The sequence below is a fragment of the Fragaria vesca genome, linkage group LG1 (genome assembly GCF_000184155.1).
Source record: "Fragaria vesca subsp. vesca linkage group LG1, FraVesHawaii_1.0, whole genome shotgun sequence".
In the NCBI taxonomy this organism is placed as follows: Eukaryota; Viridiplantae; Streptophyta; class Magnoliopsida; order Rosales; family Rosaceae; genus Fragaria; species Fragaria vesca.
Genome location: NC_020491.1, coordinates 14,037,419 through 14,058,378, shown reverse-complemented (window position 1 = coordinate 14,058,378; position 20,960 = coordinate 14,037,419). Strand labels below are relative to the sequence as shown.

The 20,960-nt window shown below is 39.2% G+C and overlaps 4 protein-coding genes across 4 annotated transcripts in view; all 4 read left to right on the top strand.

The window, feature by feature from the left end:
• The first annotated feature begins 207 nt into the window (after positions 1 to 207).
• Positions 208 to 4,418, top strand: LOC101310840. Its single transcript, XM_004289284.1, has 5 exons — positions 208 to 522; positions 580 to 1,744; positions 2,717 to 3,295; positions 3,522 to 3,694; positions 3,813 to 4,418. Exons 1-5 carry the CDS (start codon positions 208 to 210, stop codon positions 4,416 to 4,418), a joined length of 2,838 nt encoding a protein of 945 aa, XP_004289332.1.
• Positions 4,419 to 6,351: 1,933 nt separating this feature from the next.
• LOC101310557 lies at positions 6,352 to 10,911 on the top strand. The gene is made up of 4 exons (XM_004289283.1): positions 6,352 to 8,014; positions 8,845 to 9,417; positions 10,032 to 10,204; positions 10,290 to 10,911. The coding sequence occupies exons 1-4, from the start codon at positions 6,352 to 6,354 to the stop codon at positions 10,812 to 10,814; spliced, it is 2,934 nt and encodes a 977-aa protein (XP_004289331.1). The 3' UTR covers positions 10,815 to 10,911.
• Positions 10,912 to 11,742: 831 nt separating this feature from the next.
• On the top strand, positions 11,743 to 14,010 carry LOC101305405. The gene is made up of 3 exons (XM_004288181.1): positions 11,743 to 12,378; positions 13,042 to 13,214; positions 13,312 to 14,010. The coding sequence occupies exons 1-3, from the start codon at positions 11,775 to 11,777 to the stop codon at positions 13,663 to 13,665; spliced, it is 1,131 nt and encodes a 376-aa protein (XP_004288229.1). The 5' UTR covers positions 11,743 to 11,774; the 3' UTR covers positions 13,666 to 14,010.
• A 6,274-nt stretch (positions 14,011 to 20,284) lies between these two features.
• The window catches only part of LOC101305108, a 3,862-nt gene continuing 3,186 nt past the window's right edge, over positions 20,285 to 20,960 (top strand). The window contains exon 1 of the mRNA XM_004288180.1: positions 20,285 to 20,614. Coding sequence (XP_004288228.1) covers positions 20,437 to 20,614 — 178 coding nt within the window. The 5' untranslated portion in view covers positions 20,285 to 20,436. The remainder of the gene's footprint in view (positions 20,615 to 20,960) is intronic.

Below are 20,960 nucleotides of genomic sequence, written 5' to 3'. Positions count from 1 at the left end.
CAAAAATGGTCAAAATTTGAAAGATTTAGACTTATAATTTAAATTTATATCTCATAATAATCAGAAATACCAGAATGGCAGTTTTGGTTTAGTCTAGCCCTTTCTATATCTCTAAATATATAGATACATATTTATCTTGGGTACATTGTATATATAAACCCCTTCATCTTTGTGACTGTCATTTGGGTTTTACTCAGAACCCACAAAATGGAGAAGATAGCCTCCGATTTGCAGGAGTCAGAATCGAAGCAGAGGAGCCTTGGCAAAGCACTGGAGACGTTGCAGTCTCAAGCTTCGTCTGCTTTGATGCTTTCTCTACAGTGGAAGGATTTAGAGGACCATTTTGAGTCGACCCGGGCCGAAATCCAGACCCGGTTCGAGGAGCTGAAGACCCGGGAGGCTGAGAAGGTGAAAGAGTTGGAGAAGGTGGAGGAGTTGATTGATCAAGGTAAGAAGCATTTGGGTTGTGTTGAGTTGTTGATTGAGAAAAAGGGTCATGAGGTTGAGGAGAAAGAGAGATTGGTGAAAGAGAAGGAGAGGGAGTTGGGTGTGGTGAAGAAGAAGTTGGGTGTGGTGAAGAAGAAGGTGAAATTTGAGGAGAGGGAGGTGGAGATGGTGGAGAGGGTGTTGGAGAAGTGTTGTGAGGAAATCGAGGCGAAAAAGAGGGAGTTGGGTGTGGTTTTGGGGGAGATTGAGGAGAAGAGGAAGGAGTTGGGTTTGGAAGAAGAGAAATTTAGGGTGGTGAGGAGTGGGGTTGAGGAGTGTGAGAAGGAAATGAGGGTGAAAGAGAAGAAACTAAGTTTGGCGAAGAAATCGATAGAAGAATGTGCAAAGGTGTTGGATGAGAAGGAGAAGATTGTTAGGGAGATGGATGAGAGAGTGGAGGGTAAGAAATCGATAGATGAATGGAAATGTAGGCTTGAGGCAAAAGAAAGTGAGCTAGAGGGATGGGCAGTGGGGCTTGCATTGAAGGAGAAGCAAGTTAAATCGAAATGGAAGGAACTTAGTATGATTGAAAAGAGGGTCTTGAAGAGTCTTAGTGAGGTTCAGATGAAAGAAAAGGATCTTGATGAGCAGAAGAAATTGATAGAAGAAGGCAGAAAGCATTTGGATTCACTCTCCAATAAGCTACAAATGAGAGAGTGGAAACTTCGGAATCAAGCAAAAGACCTTAAATTGGATAAACAAGAATGTGAAAAATCTACTAAAGAATACACAGAGGGTCAGAAATCGAAAGAGGAGCCTAATGTCCTCCATTCTGAATCTGAAGTAACTTGGGATGGTAGAGGCTTGCAGTTATTTATGAATGAGCAGCTGAAGATAATAGATTTAACGGGTACCAAAATGTCAGCTGTCCTGCAAGGTTCATCAGACCCGGCTAAACTAGTGTTGGATGCAATGCAAGGATTTCATTGCTCAAATACAAATATGAACAGCAGGGACACTGATTTTGATTTAGAAATTACTAGAAGGAGTTGTATTGTTTTACTGGAGGAGCTAAAGAGAATATCAGCACCAATCAGTCCTCCAGTTAAAGAAGAAGCCAAGAAGTTGGCTACTGAATGGAAGTGTAATTTGGCCACTGAGAATAGGTTGGAGATTTTGGGGTTTTTGCAGCTTGTTACTACTTATGAGTTGACATCTCTATATGATGCAAAGGAACTTCAAAGTCTTTTAGCTTTAATTGCTCAGCCCAAACAAGCAACTGAGAGCCAGCCCCTTGGTATCTCTGATGAGGCAAATGGTAAAACTTTCTTACTTTTCTTCCATGTTCATATATAAATTTCTTACATCTTTCTGATTTTTCCTTTTTTCTCAATATTCATTACTTTGATACTCTAGAGTGGCTGTCCAAGTTTGAATTTCCAGTTAAAATTGTTAGCATTTGGAGAGTCACCTGTAATATTTATCATATGTTTACCTTGTTTAAGTCAAGCCATATACACGTTTCTAAATTTTACGACATTGACGAAACATACTCTAAATGGTGTGCTATTAGGAGTTATTTTCTTGAAGGAGGAGCTTCTTTTTAAAGAGAGGGAAACTACATAAACTTTTGTATATCTATGCATGTGTTTAGGTTAGCATTATGCGCATCTGCTATATAAGCCTTGCTGCCCTTTGGAGCATCTCATATATCAACCTTCCTTTCGAAAAGACAAATAGGAAAGCCAACCATTAGTTAATCAACTGTAGTTCAGGACATTGCCATTATTTTCTACAAATCATATTTTTTGAGGAATGTGAACTCTTTTTCCTTTTTGATAATTGGATCAGTTTCATTTGCCCCAATCTTATAATGATGTTGTTTTAAAGCTTTTGCATTTGTTGTTGCATATCTTCTCATTGATCTCATTTGAATTTCACTAGACATGGCAGTTGCCACATCTGCTTTTCTTTTGATAACCTTTTATCCTAGATTAGTCATTCCAATATATGCATATACAAACTTGTCTTTAGGCTGTTTCTACCTCCAATCTGTATGTTATACCTTCTGATGTTTAACATACGAAAATATCAAATTTTGTATTCCTTAATTAGTTTATCCTTCCCTATATTTTAGTGAGGTTTAAACTTACTAGTTATGCCCATCCACCACACAGCTTACAACTTGAGTCAATGCAACGACAAACTATCTTCTGGTATGTCAAGTTCAAACTTATTCTATCACTTAACTAACTGTTTCTTTTTCTCCGTTCTTATTGTATATGCATAGAAATCAGTATCAATCCTCCTTCTGTCAAAGATGAGGAACAAGAATCTTCACTGGCCAAAACAGTAACTTCTCCAAATTTTCAACCAAGTGCCACCGTACATGCAAGGAAATCTCCAGGGTTCCTAACTGAGCAAATGGTTTGGAAACATTCAATACAGAACAAAATTTTTGTTGCTCTTGAAAGTTCACCAAATTCAGACCCAGCAAAACTTTTGTTGGATTTGATGCAAGTATCCTTTGTTGGATACTGGACGAAAGGAGATGCTGGTTTTGAAGCAAATGCCATGAAGAGCTTCATTTCCCTATTAGAGACTATAAGAAGAGTCCAACCGCATGTTGGACCTCAGTTGAAAGAGAATGCAACGGAGTTAACTGTCCAATGGAAAACAAGACTGAGAGCTGATGCTGAAAACTCCTTGGAGATTTTGGGCTTTTTGCTGTTTATAGCTACATATGAATTACTTTCAACACTCACTACAGATGAGATTGCAAAGCTTCTTGCGATGATTTCTCAGCATACACATGCTCTAGAACTATGTCAGACACTTGGTTTTGCAGATATGTTCCCTCACTTCCCTGGTAAGATACTCTTTGGATGAAAACTTAGTGAACTAATGTTCTTTCATGATTGGTATCTATTATTTTTCTTCCATATTTTTCTCGTTTTCTTCTTTCCATCCTAAACATTCTTTTTTTTTATTGGTGTCATTTCCTGTTGGTATCTATGATGTTACTATGCTGTTCTCCTTTTGAAACTTTTATTAAGCATCTTGTGAACTGAAGGACTTTGTTCGACACATTACAGATTTTATTCTCGAGCTTGTTCAAAGCAAACAACTAGTTGAGGCTGTTAAATTAATTTGCACCTTCAAATTAACTGATAAATTCCCCCCAGCACCACTATTACATCAATATGTGGAGGATTCATGGAATCGTTTGAGTGAAAATTGCAGGACAAAGATATCACTTGATGAAAAGGTACTTTAGGCTTTAACTCTTCTTTACACAGTTTAATAACTGCTTTTTAAATACTTATATCAAGGAACATCCTCAATTGAAATATTTATACATCTTCTAAGGCTTGCTTTTCTCACAGGAAAAGGTTGTAGATTGCCAAATAGCTGATCTAAGAGCAGTGATCCAATGCATCAGCAAATACAATCTTGAATCTGAATTCCAATCTGCACTTATTGAAGTACAAATAGACGAGCTGAAAAAACTTAAGGAGAATTGGAGACTCTCGGCACAATCTATTACCCCCCAGGTTGAACTACAAGAGCAGAGTATAGGGAAGAAGCGGAGTTGTCCTACCACTCCTACACCCATGTTTCAACCACAACAACAGCCTGAATATAATGCTCAGCTGACAGCCATATCAGTTGCTAGACCGCCACCCTATCCATCGCCTACTTGTATCCCAAGCTATCCACAGTCACATTCGATACCTCTGCTGCAAACTAATTTTGGAATTCCCGGGCAGTTTGTTATGCCTGTCAATGGCCACCCATTTGCCACGAGTTATGGAGGCCCGTTCATGCCAACTATTAAGCGCCCATGTATGATGAATCCTGGATACCAAGCCCCAGCCCCAGCCCCAGCTCCTGCCCTGGCTCCAACCCCAGTCCAAATGCATAGTGCTAATTACAGTGTACCATTCCAATTTCCTCACCCTAATATGAAGCAGTTCACAGGGAGTAGGTAGCGTAGTTTGCTGACCAGTTTAGGAGAACCCCCCCTATGGAGGAAGATACCTGTGAAATAGATGGAGGAGTGGTTCTAGTGTGTTGAAAGGCTTGATGTTTATTCTAGGAGAAGAGTGAGTTCTGTACAACTATAAGTTAATGACGCCCCGAAATATAAAAGGTATCAATGGTGGTTGGTTTAGAAGATCTTTTGCCTACATTCATATTTTTCTGTTAATATGGAGAAAGAGTTTATAACTTCAACATTATACAAGTCAAATTTTAATCTCACTGTTTAAAAATGTTGTGTTTTGGCTTGTTGATACAATCTGGAGAGTTAGAATTCAGTAGGCAAATTTGAGTCCAGGAAGGAAAGAAGATTTTTATAAGTTCTAGAAAAGTAATCTTTCAAGAATCTACTAGGTTTAGGAGTCCTGAACTTTATTGTTTTATAAGTTTCAGAAAAGTAATCTTTCAAGAATCTACTAGGTTTAGGAGTCCTAAACCTTATTGTAGCAGCAGCGCCTATTCACTTTAAATAGGAGTTGCAGGGGTTTTCTAAGGGTAAAATAGAGAGCAAAGAAAATCGAGAGCAAAGGGTGATAGAGAGATTTAGCAAGGGAGTTGGGGATTAGCACATGGATTTTATTAAGTACTTGTAATCAAGTTGTTATTCTCTATAGTGCTAGTGAATCTCTTAAGAGAGATCACAAAGTGGACGTAGGTCAAGGTTTTTGCTGAACCACTATAAAATTGTTGTGTTGTGTTTCTATCTTCAAGTTCATCCATCTACTTTGCTTAAGTAGTAAAGTACCAGTAAAGACCAATTAGATCCTAGGGTGCTAATCACTATATATAAAAAGACTGCCCAAGTACCAGCAGTAGAGATGGAAGAAGAAATAACCAAGCTAAATGGATTAACGAAGCTTGGCCAAAATTCTTGCCTACATCCTAACGAGAGACTTACACAAGTAGAAGATTCCACATCCCACTTAAATTTATATCTAACACAAACCTTTGTATGCAACATGATATTAACCTAGGGTTTTTCTCTCTCTCATCTTAGAAAATCACTCTATCTTAGAGCCATACACATATTTGAACACAATCATTTTGCTTCTACATCTTGAAGATCCTTATTTGTCTTGTTGATCATGTTACAAGCTTCATCTATTACTAATCATTGATTAAAAACATCTACATCTAGAGTCACTTGACCAATGCTCACTCATGAATCAACCACACATCTCCTACATAAATTTTTCTGTATTACCAAGGGTCAACACATGAACTACGCCCTGAATTTATGCCCATTGCATACACATTTGAGTCATCTATGCACCAAACTTTCTATACATAAATCGTCAACATGAATGTATAAACTATAGTAACACGCATTCACTCCTGACACTTGTCTAATGTGTCTACTTCTCAAATTGTCGTAGAATCTACGACAAAACCAATTGGTAGTGAAACATCGACTAATCTCAGATGAAAAAGTCCTCTCGTACCATTCCCCTCTCCATGAAATCATATGTAATCCCCCTTAATGCTATTGGTCTAGATTAAAATGTATTTATTCTGATTGGTCTTTTAAATCTAATTTATTTTTTATTTTTCACCCCTTATTAGTCCTCACATAATTCAAGCTTTGTTGTTGGTTATAACCATTATATTATCACGTGGTGTTTTGGGATCTGAGAATAATTACTTGAAACAAAAATAGAAATAGGGGAAAAAGAAAATTGAAATGATGGGCACGTGGCGTGGTCCCCAACTCACACTCATTTCTCAGCTTCGTACGAAAAGACAGACCGTGGCTCTGAAAATGGTGTTTAAATTCTTGTGATCACTCTACTACTGACTCCCCCCACTCACTCTCTAAAGCTCAAACCTTTCACCCCCATTCTCCCCCATTCTCCAAATCTAGGGTTTCTTCTTCTCTCTCTCCCAATGGAGAACAGCATAGCCTCAGATTTAGAGCTTGCAGAGACGAAGCAGAGCAATCTGAAGAGAGCTTACGAGAGCTTAAACGCCCAAGCTTCCTCCTTTATGGCCCTAGGTCTCCAGTGGAAGGACGTCGAGGACCACCTGGCCGAAACCCGGGCCAAAATCCAGACCCGGTTCAACGAGCTCCAGGCCCGCGAGGCCCAAATCGCCGACCAGGTCAGAAAGCTGGAGTCTTTGGAGGAGGACAAGGCCAAGACGGTGAGGGAGGTGGAGCGCGGTAAGAATAACTTGCGGTCTATCGAAATCCTGATTGCGGAAAACTCTGAAGAGCTTTGTGTGAAGGAGAGGCGGTTTGAGGAGGTTGAGAGGTTGGTGAGAGAAAAGGAGAGGAGTTTGAGGGAGCGGAGCGAGGAGCTGAGGTTTGTGGAGAGAGGGATCGAGGAGAGGGCTAGGGAGGTTGTGGTTAAGGAGAAGGAAGTGAAAAGGGTGAGACGAGTGTTGGATGAGTGCTGTTGTGATGTGAAGAGGAGGAAGAGGGAGTGTGTGTTGAGAAATGAGGAGGTTAAGTCTGCGGAGAGGACGATTGAGAAGTGTAATAAGGAGTTGAGTGTGAAGTGGGAGGAAATGGAGGCGATTCAGAGGTCGATGGTGGCGTATTCGGAGAGGATTAGGGTGAAAGAGAGAGTTATTAAGGAGATGGAGATGAAGGTGGAGGAGTTTGAAGTGCATAAGAAGGCAATGGAGGAGTGGTGTGGTGGTCTTGAGGTGAAGAAGAAGGGGTTTGAAGGGTGGGTGGAGAAGGTTGAGAAGAGGGAGAGGGAATTTGAGTTGAGAGTTGAGGAGATTGATTTGATTGGGAAGAGGGTCAATGAGTGTGTGAATGAGGCTCAGTTGAAATTGGAGAGGGATTTTCGTTCACTCGAGGAATTGAGACAGGAGAATGTGAAGCATTTTGAGTTGCTTGAGAAATCGGTACAAGAGCATGTTCATGAGCTTGAGATGAAAGAGAGGAGGCTTGAAGAAAAGGAGAAAGAGCTTGAATTGAAACAAAAACAATTGGATTCTGTTACAAAAGCTTTTGGGGAAAAAATGATGTCAAAGGAGAAAGTTAGTGTTATTCATCCTTCAGTGAAAGTTCAACCATTGTTACATGACCCTGCAAACATTGTTGCCCTATCTTCAACAGCAAGTAATGCTAGAGGCTTGCAGTTGATAGTGAGTGAGCATTTGAAGAGAACTGATTTAATGAGTAGAGAAATGTCGGTTATTCTTCAAGCCTCAACAGACCCAGCAGGATTGGTTTTGGATGCAATGCAGGGATTTTACCCTACAAATTCAACTGTGGACAACAGGGAGCTAGATTCGAATTTAAGAGTTATTAGAAGGAGTTGTATTGTATGGCTACAGGAGTTACAGAGATTCTCGCCTCGAATTAATGCTCAGGTCAGGGAAAAGGCAATGAAGTTAGCAGCTGAGTGGAAAGCTAAGCTGACAATGACTACTGAGAGCAGGTTGGAGGTCTTGGGGTTCTTACGGCTTGTTACTACGTATGGATTGACCTCCATGTATGATGCTAAGGAGCTTCACAGTCTTCTTTCTATAGTTGCTCAGCCTGGACAAGCAACTGATTTATTCCAGGCCCTTGATGTCTCAGATAAGGCATATGGTAAGCTCTTTCTTGTTTATATGCTCTGCAATTCTGATTTTTTACTCTAGTTAAAAAAATTATTTATCACTCGCTAGAATCACTAATTCACTGCCCTTGTTTAGTCAATAAACAGACTCCTATATATACGAGAAGTTTCTGAATAGTGATGTCCTGCTTTGTGGAGTTTCTCTTTAGTGGATAAAACTTATTCATAGGTCATGGTTATCTTATTGCTGTTGCATAGGATGGTTATTTTCTCCCTAGGGCATGTCCTTAATCAGTTACTTCTATTTCATTGTAAAGCAACTGAGAGCAGTCATTAACTTGAAGGAGTTGAAAATGTTGAAACAACCAACCTATTAGTTTTTGTTAAATTCATCAAAATTGGCATTTCATATCGTTACCAACTATTTGACCAAGTATACTTTCTCCTTTTTCTGGCCTGAACATCATAGAGTATCCTTCGTCCCTATAATGTTTACATTCTAGTTGAAGGCTGTCAGTATCTTGTAGTGCATGTCTTGGTGCCACATATGCTCATCCTTTGGTACAACTTCATCACAGAGTTGTTATGGGAAATCTTGCATAATCTATTACATTGGTCTTTGAGAGTGTTTCTATTCCCATTTGCACATATTTACCAGCAGATGTTTCACATATGCAAAGGCATTTTCTTATTTATCTCTAGTTTGCAAGGAAAAAATTGAACCTGATAGCATTGCTCCTCTCAATCCAACACTTGCCATTTGATCAAAGCACCAGTCACACATAATGCTATATTACGTAATGTTAAACTCAAAATTATTTACTAACTCTCCTTTCTACTCTTTCTTACTGTATTTGTGCAGCATGCAGCACAATTTCTTTCCCATTTAGAATTGAGGAACCGGAATGTTCAGTGGCCAAATGTGCAGCTCCCTCTTCATCTCCAAATCTTCAACTACATACAACCAGAGAAGAAAACTATTTCCAGGGGTTTATAGTTGAGCGTTTGAGTGAGAATAATTCAGTACAGGAAAAAATGCTAGCCACTCTTCAAGTGTCATCAGACCCAGCACAAATTGTGTTGGAAATGATGCAGAGCTCTTTTGGTCAGTTTTGGAGAGAAGGAGGTTTTTGTTCAGAAGTAAATGTCATGAAGGGTTACATTTACCTATTGGAGACACTGATGAGAGTGTCAAAGCACATTGGATCTTGTGTGAAAGAAGATGCAAAAAAGCTGGCAGTGCAGTGGAAAGCTAGAATGAAAGCCGATTCTGGCAACTCGTTGGAGATTTTACTATTTTTGCAGTTTATAGCTACATATGAATTGCTCTCTACCATAAATGGAGGTGACATTGTCAATCTTCTTGGGGTGATTTTCCGGCACAGACAGGCTCTAGAACTATGTCAAGCTGTTGGTTTTGCAGATAAGATTCCTGGTAATTTTCTTGAAATTTGGCTTTCTAGTGTGCTCTATCTTTTGCACTACCATTACTCTTATTTAGTTTTTGGTACAATATTTAGTTCTGCAAGTTACAGTATAAAGCCAATAGGTATCTGTAACTATATGAGTGTCTAGATACCATTGTTTTGTTCATTGTGCCACGATGGTAGTTATCTTACGGTTGGTTTTATACTGCGTTGAGGAGCCAATCGGCTAGAATATTAGCAAATGGCTTGAATGTGTAAAATGTGTTGACAAACCTATGATAGAGTTCATGTAATGAGAATATATAGAATGAAGTTGGCTAGGACAAAGTTTACAGACTGAGTTTGTTGGCAATTATTATATGGTGGCCTTTTTTTAACTGTGGTTCAGAAGTTTAGTAAACTTTAGCACATATATACTGTTTAATGGTTTGATATCTGTTTCTTTGGAACAATTGTCCTGTCCAATGTTGAAAGTTTTGTGAAATAACGTTCTTGGATCACTGCATTCTGACTTTTCCTTGAATGGTCATGATTCTCTTCTAATTTCTCTGTTCCCTCTAAATATGCTTTTGCTTGTGAAAATCATTTGATGGATGATACAATTCTGTTTTATTTGTTGCAGGTTTTATTCAGAGTCTTATTGAGAGGAAGCAACTAATTGATGCTGTTAGATGCATTTGCATCTTCAAGTTAACCGGCAAGTTCCCTGCCGTACAACTATTAAAAGATCATGTGCATGAGGCAAAAAACTTTGCTAGTGAAATTTGCAGGAATAAATTGTCATTTGGTGAAACGGTACAAGCTCTTCCTCGGACACTTTTCATAATTAGGACCATCATCAATGTGTATATACAATACTAAGACCTACTTTTCCTTGCAGGAGAAGGTTGTAGATGGTCTAATAGGTGATCTAAGAGCTGTCCATCAATGCATTAAAAAATATAATCTTCTGACCGAATATCCATTTGCAGACATTGAAGTACAAATAGTTCAGCTGGGAAGACTGAAGGAGCATTGCAGAAGTTTGGCACCATCTCTGGCCTCCACAGTTGATCAACAAGATCAGAGAAAAAGGAAGAGGCCAAGCACCAGCACATCTGCTCCCTTTTTTCAACCACAACGACAGCTTGAACAAAGTAATCATCAGACAGCTATATCCACTGCTGTACCCTATGCATTGCCGATTTCCACGTCAAGATATTCAGAGTCAAGTTCGTCATCTGGGTCGTATGTAAAGTATGGACTCCGTGGGCAGTTTGGTATGGCGGCCAATGACCATGCAAATGGTGCTAATTCTGAAGGTGGCTTGATGCTAAGTTTGAAAGGCCAATATCTATCAAATTCCAGAAATCCACTCCCAGTGCACAGCGCTGATCATCACCATTCTGTAGTCATCCTCGAATGATCCATATAGGAGGCCACAAGTTTAGGTAGGTAACCGGCTTAGTTTGTCTTTGATGACATGACTTTTTTGAATTGCATCACTTCCATATATTTAGGAGAAGTATCAACAAAGTCCTTAACTAATTATGTTCTTGAGAAATCCTAGCCTTGACATGGATGGAGTAGCTAAAATGTTTCAGAAGCTTGAGACTAGTGTTCAGTTACCTAGGGAAGAATGATACAAGCTTGAAATGGTTCTGATAGCATACACATGTTTCTGACCATGAACAATTTGATAACAGAGGCTGTGTTGTCAAAGGTCACCACCCTTCTCATTCACATGGATCGACATCTTTCCATTTACATGATAACCTCGACCAGCTATAAAAAGCTCTCTCTTCCACCTCTGTATAGTAAACCTTTCCACAAATCTCAACCATCTATTATCCAAACCGATCAAAACAAACACCCCCCATCATAGCATTTAAAAATTCATGGGCACTCTGAAACCCCTCAAAAATTTTCAGCAATATTTATGTACAAACGCAGAGCTTCATTCATTCATTTCTTTCTGCCACATAACCTTCAAACTTGCAGAGTAGAATAGAGCTTTCCAAAGAACCAAGTCGTTGCGCTAGGAACAAAAAGTCAGTATTACCCACGTATCCGGTTTATTTGCATATACGTTTCCGGCAGTATCCACGTGTTTCCGGCCGTTGCCTGCCCTATCAACGCGTACCCGGTATCTTGTAGGTCAAGAATTGGAAACGTCTGAAAACGTATCCGTAAATAAAACTGATAAGTAGGGGCAATAATGACCTTTCCTATAATTAAGCTGACGCACTATAGTAGTGTGAATCGTACTAAGCACGCTTCAGAAGCCTCAACTTCAGTCCCCAAACTCCCAAAGTGTTCTCCTTTTCTCCAATTCCGACTCATTTGGATTAAACGCAGTACTGGGTCTTGATTTCCACACAAGATAATGGAGAGGATCGCGGCGGAGTTACAGGACAGCGTGGTCGACTTGACCCGGCAGTTAACGGAGCTCCAGGCCCGCTACGACTCGACCCGGAACCAGCTCCCGACCCGAATGCAGGCTCTGGACCAGAGGGAGCTGCAATTGCAGTCCAGGGAGCTGAGGGTGAAGTCGGAAGCGGAAACAGTCCGAAAAAAGTGGGAGATGTTAGAGATGAGGGAGAGGGAGCTTGAGATGAGGGAGTTGGAGAGAGAAGAGCATTTGGTGATGCTGGAGAAGTCGGTGGAGGAGAGGGAGAGGGGTTTGGATGGGATGCAGGAGTCGCTGGAGGAGCAGAGGCGGCATTCGAAGGCGCTGCAGGAGGTTTTGGAGGAGAAATTGGGGTTGATTTCTGGCCAAATGAGGGTGAGGCTGAGAGAGTTTGAAGAGAAGGCGAGAGAGGTTGGAGTGAAGGTTAGTGGGTGTGGTGATGATGAGGGAGGAGGAGGAGGTTGCGAAATGCGGGGTGGTTTGAATGCAGGGGAGGTTGTGAAGCTTATTGGGGAGATTTCGCGGAGTGCAGAGATTGTGGAGTTGTGTCAGGGAGTTGATTGTGTTGATAAGATGCAGGGTAAGTTTTTCGAGAATTTTTTTTTAGTTTCGTAGCGTGTTGTTTGTGTATGTGATGTACATTGAGTTGTGATGAGTTCTGTATGCAATGTAGGAAGCTATAATTGTTGTTAAATTGATTTTCCTGGATGATAATGTTGTGTCTCATCTGATTGTAGGAAGAGATGATGAGTATTAGCAAATGGCTTGGAAATGTTTGATAATCTTTACAAGTCAACATTAGCTTTTTGAAAGATTGAGTGTCCTAGATTGCCATTATTGTGTCCTGTGTGCTGAGGATCGAGAAATCTTTGGCTTCCTTTTGTGCCCCCTCTAGGATGAGTTGAATATTAGCAAATGGTTTTGGAATGGTTTATAAATCTAAGCTTAAGATATGGTGTTAGGTAATGTACAATGAAGTTAAGTTATTGAGTTAGACAGTTAGTTGCGATTCATTATATATGGTGAGGGAATGGTTTTTTTATAACTGTGTTCAGAAGCTTAGTTGATATGTTCTTGCATACATGTGTATTGCCCTTGCATGATTGTGATTATGTTTCAGTTTCTTTTTCAGCATTTCGTTATAATGATTTCTTTGAGTTTGGCGGATGATACTTTCGAGTTCCCCTTTGAGAGTTCTGTCTAGCAGTTTGATGATTCTATGGCCTTGTTCTTCACTTCACAGATGTTATCCGGATTCTCATTGAACGAAAGCAACTGATAGAGGCTGTTGGATTTATATGCACCTTCAAGTTCACCGATGAGTTCCCCCCTGTACCACTCTTAAATGAGTATGTGGAGGATGCAGAGAAGTGGTGGACTGAAACTTTCAGTCAGAAGAAATCACTTCGTAAGAAGGTAACATTGGCTCTTCTTTTAGTATACACTAACTGCTTAGTTTGATAAATCTAGGAGCATCCTCAGTGTAAGTACTCATCTATAGTTTTGCTCCCAGGAAAATGCTGTAGATGATCGAATAACTAGTCTAAGAGCTGTGGCTCAATGTGTCAAAGCTTACAACTTACAGTCTGAGTATTCACTAGTGCACATTGACAATGACATATTGGAGCTTGAAAATCTAAAGGAAAATCTGCATTCGGTGGCATCTCTCAACATTATGATGAAAACTAAAGGATTTGGAAAACTAAACGAGAATAGGGAGGTGGTCCTATGTCTTCCGTCATATAATAGACAAGAGCAGAGAAACCAGAGGAAAGAAGATTTCAGCACTCTTTCCCCCAGTTTTCGCATACATCGCTGTTGCAGAAAAAAATTAATCGGCCAGCCATTTCAACTGCTAGCCCCATGACTCGGATAGAGGATTAGTTCAGATGTCTCGAAAACCATAGTGTACGTGTTAAATGTTATGCATGGATTCATTCCAGATTTTAATGCATCCTCTCACTGGTACACGCTCAAAACTCTTGATATGTCTGCATCTATTGTCTTTGGTCAAGTTTTTGCATTGGCAAAATTGACCAAATTGTTGCAGATTTTATTAATCTTCTGAATAAAGTGTATATCCTAATTCTGAAGACCCAGCTGTATTGATGACATCATCAGGGAACGTGCTAGTAGTTTTATTCTTACATGTACTACATTGATTGTTAACAGACATTGTACGATACAGGACTATAGAAGGTACAGCTTCTGTGAGTTGTTTGCCTCCGCTATTTCGACTGATTTTGCTAGAGAAAGTTATAAAACCCTTAACATAGATGGAGAACTGCTGATATTAGATGTTTGTCAAAAGCTTGAAACGACCAATATATGTTGGGGGACTAAGATGATCGTCTAATTTGTGAATCAATACAATGCTTTTGCATAGGCTGTTATAAAGCTGAAAGAGATTGGGGAGCATGTTTCTTGTTGAAGAATAGTAGAGTACTTTACCTATTTTCTTTTTGTAAGGATTTGCATAGGTTTCACATTCTCTTCAGCGGAGGGTGTTGAATACAGATTGATAGGCTGGTACCTGCTGAAACAATTAGTTATAAACTTATACTGTAATTGGAGGAAGCTTTAGTGCAGCCCGAGCTCAGACCAGATGCACCGGCAAATTTTCGCTGACAGTGGTTTGTTCCATCAACAATGTAGGATCGGCGTTGAAGAAAGCATCCCTTGCATGCATGTTTTGGGTGCTCCATTGATGATTTCTTTTGAACTTATCTCAGGACTTAGGTCACTGGATATTATCACTTACCCCTTGGATACTATAGCGTACGAACAATATTCATCAAGTTCAGATTAACATTCCAAACCTCATTTGGCTAAGGTATCAGCTATCAAGTACGTACCCTTTCATGTAACCCATTTGGTTGATCTTCGTTCATGGATCAGAATCAATCTTATTGATAGTGGACTAGTGCATTGAACATGGGGAAAAATGAAAGAATTGATGGAGGCGGCCAAGTGTCAAGTGGAGAGACATAGCTTCTTGGGACTTGGTTTACCTTCCTCCATTCAATGCATAGTTTTAAACCTGCGGCCTTGATCAACACCCTAAGGCGAATACCTGCTGTAACAATTAACAAAGCTTCAGTGGAGACAACCTTGAAGTCAGGTCGAGGAAGAAGAACAAGAGACAGTGATAGTCCAAAGACTCCAAACCCAAAGGTATGTATATATGAAGCCTCCTTATTCTCTTTAAGTTATTACTTCCAAGTTCTAACGCTATCGATGAAAAATGGTAGTTCCCATAAGACTTTCTGGCTTCTGTGAAGTGGGAAGCTAGACTTAGTAAGAAGAAAAACAAGCTAGACTTCCATGGTTTGTTAGAAAAACTTTCGAAAAGAAGTTTTACCGTTGTTATTGATGTGAGGTTCGCAAATTTACTGTTACATGTACTCATGCTCAGTATTGATAAAACAAGGATCTGCATTTTTGCTATGCTGCAAGTGTAATCAAAGAAATGGTTTATGTTTAAGGCTCCATTTGACGTCTGTAGAGTTAGGGTTTTGAGGAGCAAGCACAATGGACTCTATGAGAAAAGTGTGGAAGAACCTCGAGGACCAGTTTGAGATGAAGTTGAATGAGCTTCAAATACGAGAGGAGGAAATTGGTAACCGAGAAAAGCGATTGGAATACAAAGAGTTGGATTAATCAGAAATCTAATCAGCTCGCATGTAATAATAAATCTAATACAAATTACAATAGGATAAGGATCCTCTCCTTGACTACTTATTGGTTTTGGTTATCCTCAGCAATTTCAGCCGTTCAAGCACAATTGCCCATAACAAGTTGAATCTTATACTATAGGAACGGGCATCATTGCATCACTATGATTTCTAATTTCTATTCGTACTTTACAGCCCAAACTTTTTTCATTCCAAAAGCTAAACACACATTTGGGTTTTCTACAGTATCAAGTTGCTTCAGTCCAAATTGGTCGAACAGCCGAACTACCCCTTACTGCTTCTGATTCTCGTACAGCTGGGTGGTTATGAACTCTTTGGCAATGATGGGGTCCGTAAGGTCTTACTACTATTCTTTCTTTGAACATTTGAGATTTTGAGGAACACATCTACTGTGAAATTTGCTGCGCATTGGCCGGGGTTATCTAAGCCTCCATTTCACTATGGTGATGAGATTATGAAGACGAGGCTGATCATGATGTTCCTATGATTGATTTGGAATTGTTCTTCCATGCTAGTTTTTATTTTGCTTCCTTATGCCTTCTGTTGCTCCATTTGATTCTTATTAATAGTATTTTTTGGTGCAAGTTTTAGTGTCCTGCGTGTGAAACTAGAAGTCTAGGACCATTTCCTATTTTCAATTCATTACTATGTTCTCTCTTCTACACGATATGTTTATACCTGAGGCTTATGAATGATCATAACTATCATTACATTGGTTACCATGTATGACATTTACGTATGCACACTAGAATTTTCCTTATCTATACCGTTCCTACTTATTCTGCAGTATGCATATCATTCCATTTTGTCTCTGTATTTCTGGAATACTATTCTCTTTTAGCAACAAAATATGGAAGTGATAGTACTGTGGTGTAGGATTACATGTATTTTTTCTTGTTATATTGAGGCATTTCCTAGTCTAATATATGCTCAAGTTTCTAGTAATCTTGAAATGCATTTGTATGACCACATTGCTTGTGTTCATATTCTTGTCTTCAGGCTAACTAATTCCTTAGTTTTCTGTTAATTAATTTAAATTTAAGTTGGACTTTTTCCAGAGTCTCACTAAAGTCGTTAAATGAACATTCTTTTTTACCATATCAATGAAAAAAGAAATTCAATCATCAAGTATGTGTTTTTGTGGTTAGAAGTTTAGAACAGAGAATCCATATTCCGAGCACGCTAGAAGTCTCAATGAAAATAACGAATTTGAAGATGAACGCTTTTGTTTCTTTTGAAAGGGTTGAATGCAAAAGGGTTGCAACTAGATTAGCATAGAGTAATTTTGGCCTCCAAACTTCAAACCAATAAGTTTTGATGAGAAGAAAGATAACAAACAAGCACTATTTCCATGCATGAAACCTGAAAGGAACATCAGAGGCCGGTCGAATGACATACACTTAAGATTTATATGTTGGTCTATAAAATCTTCCGAAACTTTGTACTTATTCAGTGTTCACGAAAACATTTCAAATGACAACTCGTGGTAACATGCCTGAAGTGACGAAAGCAACTGGGTAATTCTAATCTCCGTCTCTCTGTCCTGACAGGTTTTTACCGGTCTATATCTTGTAATTCTCAAGCTAAACTACCTTGCAGAATGCAAACTGAGTGGTATCTTGGTAAAACCTTGACTTACATTGAAAATGGTGACGGCTTCTTCGACTTTCTCAAATTCCCTATTGCCGACACAGTAAGTTTTGGTTTTGTTCATGTTATATAAGTGTATGACTTTGGTTTTTGATGATTATATATGAGCACGTTCCCTTGATCTCTTTTATGTATATGTTAATTGGCTTGATGAAGTCCAAATGGATCATGATTATTGCATTGGTAAGGGCATCTCCATCAATCTTTTCTATACCTATACTCATACCTATATTGTGAGTCACCTAAACCCATTACTATTCAAACCCATATTCAATCTCCAACTATTATATCAAAACTCATACTCATATCTAATTTTTAATCATTTTATATAATTTGTGGACCTTTCATTTTGAATGAAAGGCAAATCTTGACCGCGTATTTTATGACCGTTGGAGGACCACTGGCGAGCTCACGTGAAACCACCCACACCAATCCAGCTCTCTTCAACGCGTCGTTCGCGCGTCTTTCCGTTTCGCCCATTTTCTTGTCTTTTTGCGCACGTCTGCTGCAAGTGGGACGACTGGCGCGTGGCACCTGCGGCTGCAGACTCTTCACGGGTAGCTGTTGCCTTCTAGGTCTCGCGTCACCCACAAATGGCTTTCCTCCCTGCAACTCGACCCATTTTGGGTCGTGGGTCTGGTAGAAACCCATAATTGGGTATGGGTTTTTATTGTTGGAGATGAGTTTTTATGGGTTATGAGTATAGGTATGGGTATGAAAACTCTTGTTGGAGATGTCCTAATGGTTTCTCAGGTTTTGGGAAAGATTCAAAGGGTGAGATAACTGAGGTTTGGGAAAGAAGAGAGTGGAGTGGTCGAGTGGATTAGAGACAAGTGAAGGAGGCGCTATTTATGGGTTCGGGGAACTCCTTGTCTGGGTTTTTCCTAATGAACTTCGGATTGGGATTGGGAATTAGAAACCAATGAAAAAGCTTCGGTTTTCCTTGGTTATTAAATAAGGAATTTAATTATCAAGTTTCTAAATTACCCTTTTCGTTTATAAATAAAGAATGAAGGTATCTTTTTTTTTTTTTTTTTTGTAAAAAAGGAAGGTATCTTTGTTTTGCAAGGATTAAATAAGGTGTTTTTCCTCGCTCTTACCTAGATTTAGATTAATTAAGGTGTTCTATTGTTCTAAATTACCACTTTCATTCTTAAAATGCAACATTTATATATTTTAGATTTTTCCCTCTAAAAAAAATTTAGATTTAGATTTTAACTCTTGCATGTTTTTGTTACAACGTTAAAGATTTTTAGAGATCTTGGTATTGAAGAATTTGAGATAAGATATCGTTTCATCACCTCTTTGTGTTAAAGTATACATTTGATCTTTAGGATGTTGGTATTAGGATTATTTAAAGTTTTTGTGTTAGGATTATTTGTGTTAAAGTATACATTTGATCTTTAGGATGTTGGTATTAGGATTATTTAAAGTTTTTTTACATACTGTGTCAAAACTGTAGACTCTGCTGTAATCAGATGTACTTTTACTCGTAACTCTATCTAACTCTTTATTGTCAACAAAAAAAAACTAAATCTATAAAGTTTGATATATATATATATATCTAGATTATCCGTAACTCTTAAGTTTTGAAATCTAAATGAAATGTTGTCTAACTCTCTAACTCTCTAAGTTTGACATCTAACAAAACGTAAATACCTAAGGAGGGTAAATTCTCTATAGAAAAAAAAAAAAACTAGAGTGAGGTAAGTTTTAATCCAGTAAAAGTAAAACTCTAAATGGGTTTTGGCGGGAAAAGTTGGACAGCTGTCGAGTCTAGAGGCTAATAGCCTAATAGCTTCCTCGAGAAGCCTAGCAATATGATCCACTACTTTGCCTACCTCTGTTTGAGCAATGCTCTTCCCCCAATCCTACCCGTCACTCTTACATACTTTTCAATCCAACGGTCCGCATCAGTTTTAAAAACCCGAAGACCATTTGAATCACCTCATAAAAATCTCAAAGTACCCGCTGAAACCAAAACAAACTCACTCACTCCTCCATTTCTCAGCAACACTCAGGTATGACGTCATCCTCCTTCTCTCTCAATTTTCGCTTTCGATTTTTTTTTTCTCGAAATAAACTACGATCGAGTACGGTTTTGAGCTCTGTAAGGTCTAGGGTTTGCTAATTTCGGTCGAATTTGATCTGTTAGGGTTTTGAAAATGGAGGAGATCGCGTCGGAGCTGAAAAAATCGGAGATGAAACAGAGGAAGGTGAGGAAATTGTGGAAGGAGCTGGAGAAGGAGATTGATTCGACCCGGGAGGGGCTCCGGACCCGGTTGGTGGAGATCGGAGTTCGGGAGAAGGAGCTGGAGGCGAAGGAGTTGAGATTTGGAGAAGGTGAGAGTGAGTTGGAGTCGGTTAGGGTTTTGATTGAGGAGTATAGAGAGGAGATTGGGGTTAAGGAGAAGAGGTTTGAGGAGGTTGGGGGATTGGTTAGGGAGAAGGAGAGGGAGTATGTTTCGATTCGAAATCGGATGAAGGAGAGGTGTGAGGAGGTGGAGAAGTTGGATGATGAGATTGAGGTGAAGAAGAGGGAGCTGAAATCGGTTACGGAATGCGATTTGGGGGAGAAGATGGAGTTGAGAGAGAGGGAGTTTCGTATGCTGAAGAAATCGATGGAGGATTTGTGGTGTAAAGTTGAATTGAGAAAGAGGGAGGTGGATGGATGGGTTTTGATGCTTGAGTTAAAAGAGAAGGATGTTGAGGAACAAGTTGAGGAGTTTCGGTTGGTTGTTGAGAGGGTGAGGGAATGCATTGATGAGGTTCGGAGGGAAGAAGAGAATCTTGTTTCATGTGAGAAAGCGATACAGGAGAAGGAAATGTATTTGAGTTCACTCCACAAGTTGGTGCAAGAGTGTGAAAAGAAGTTGGAGTCACTGTCTCATGAAGTTGAAAGGAAAGAGAGGCATCTTGAAGAGGTTGAATTGAAGATGGCAAAATTTGGACATACTATAACTTCATGTGTAAGTGATTGTTCAAACATTGAGTGGGATGGTAGAGGCTTGAAGATGTTGATGTATGAGCCATTGAAGAGAATGTATTCATTGGCTACCGAAATTCCAGTGATTCTTAAAGCCTCATCTGACCCGGGAAAATTGGTATTGGATGCAATGCAAGGATTTTACCCTTCAAGTTCGACTCTGGACAACAAGGAGACTCATCTTGATTTGACAGTTTTTAGGAGGGGTTGTATTGTTTTGTTAGAGCAATTGAAGAAAATTTCACCACAAATTAATGCATGGGTGAGAAACGAAGCAATTAAGTTGGCGGCTGATTGGAAGAGTAAGATGACAGTATCTAGTGAGAATGCACAAGAGATTTGGGGGTTTTTGCGGCTTGTTGATGCGTATGGATTGAGTTCAATGTATGATGTGAGAGAGCTTCAAAGCCTTCTTGGTGTTGTTCAAAAGCCTAAACAAGCATCTCAATTAAGTAGGGATCTTGGTATCAAAGATAATGCACTTGGTAAGGCCTTTTTAAGATTCATTATCTTGCTTATGTATATCTGTGTTGCCTTATATGACCTTCCTTTAAAGAGAAAGGAAAAATGTATTGAATGCTTAGTAGTTCTTTCATTTTCGGTTCTAGTAGTTTGTTATATTCACATTCATAGTTCTGGCACTCCTTACACTTATGGCAGTTTTGTGCACATGGTAGATTTGTGATTTACTTATGAAGTGGTTGCAAGGAATGTTTCTTTACCATGTTTCGTGTCTGTCTATATATATATATATATATATTTATTTTTTTTTTTTTTACTTCAGGCTATTTAGTTTAAATATAAGTTAAGGTGACCTGAGCTGATATGATG

What these genes read in the sequence shown, in the direction of transcription:
- LOC101310557 (XM_004289283.1), top strand. Translation starts at nt 6,352, where the DNA reads ATGGAGAACAGCATAGCCTCAGATTTAGAGCTTGCAGAGACGAAGCAG. An exon ending in TGTCTCAGATAAGGCATATG is followed by an intron (nt 8,015 to 8,844) that starts GTAAGCTCTTTC and finishes GTATTTGTGCAG; the next exon opens with CATGCAGCACAATTTCTTTC. An exon ending in TTTTGCAGATAAGATTCCTG is followed by an intron (nt 9,418 to 10,031) that starts GTAATTTTCTTG and finishes TATTTGTTGCAG; the next exon opens with GTTTTATTCAGAGTCTTATT.
- LOC101305405 (XM_004288181.1), top strand. Translation starts at nt 11,775, where the DNA reads ATGGAGAGGATCGCGGCGGAGTTACAGGACAGCGTGGTCGACTTGACC. An exon ending in TTGTGTTGATAAGATGCAGG is followed by an intron (nt 12,379 to 13,041) that starts GTAAGTTTTTCG and finishes TTCACTTCACAG; the next exon opens with ATGTTATCCGGATTCTCATT. An exon ending in AGAAATCACTTCGTAAGAAG is followed by an intron (nt 13,215 to 13,311) that starts GTAACATTGGCT and finishes TTTTGCTCCCAG; the next exon opens with GAAAATGCTGTAGATGATCG.
- LOC101310840 (XM_004289284.1), top strand. Translation starts at nt 208, where the DNA reads ATGGAGAAGATAGCCTCCGATTTGCAGGAGTCAGAATCGAAGCAGAGG. An exon ending in TATGTTCCCTCACTTCCCTG is followed by an intron (nt 3,296 to 3,521) that starts GTAAGATACTCT and finishes GACACATTACAG; the next exon opens with ATTTTATTCTCGAGCTTGTT. An exon ending in AGATATCACTTGATGAAAAG is followed by an intron (nt 3,695 to 3,812) that starts GTACTTTAGGCT and finishes CTTTTCTCACAG; the next exon opens with GAAAAGGTTGTAGATTGCCA.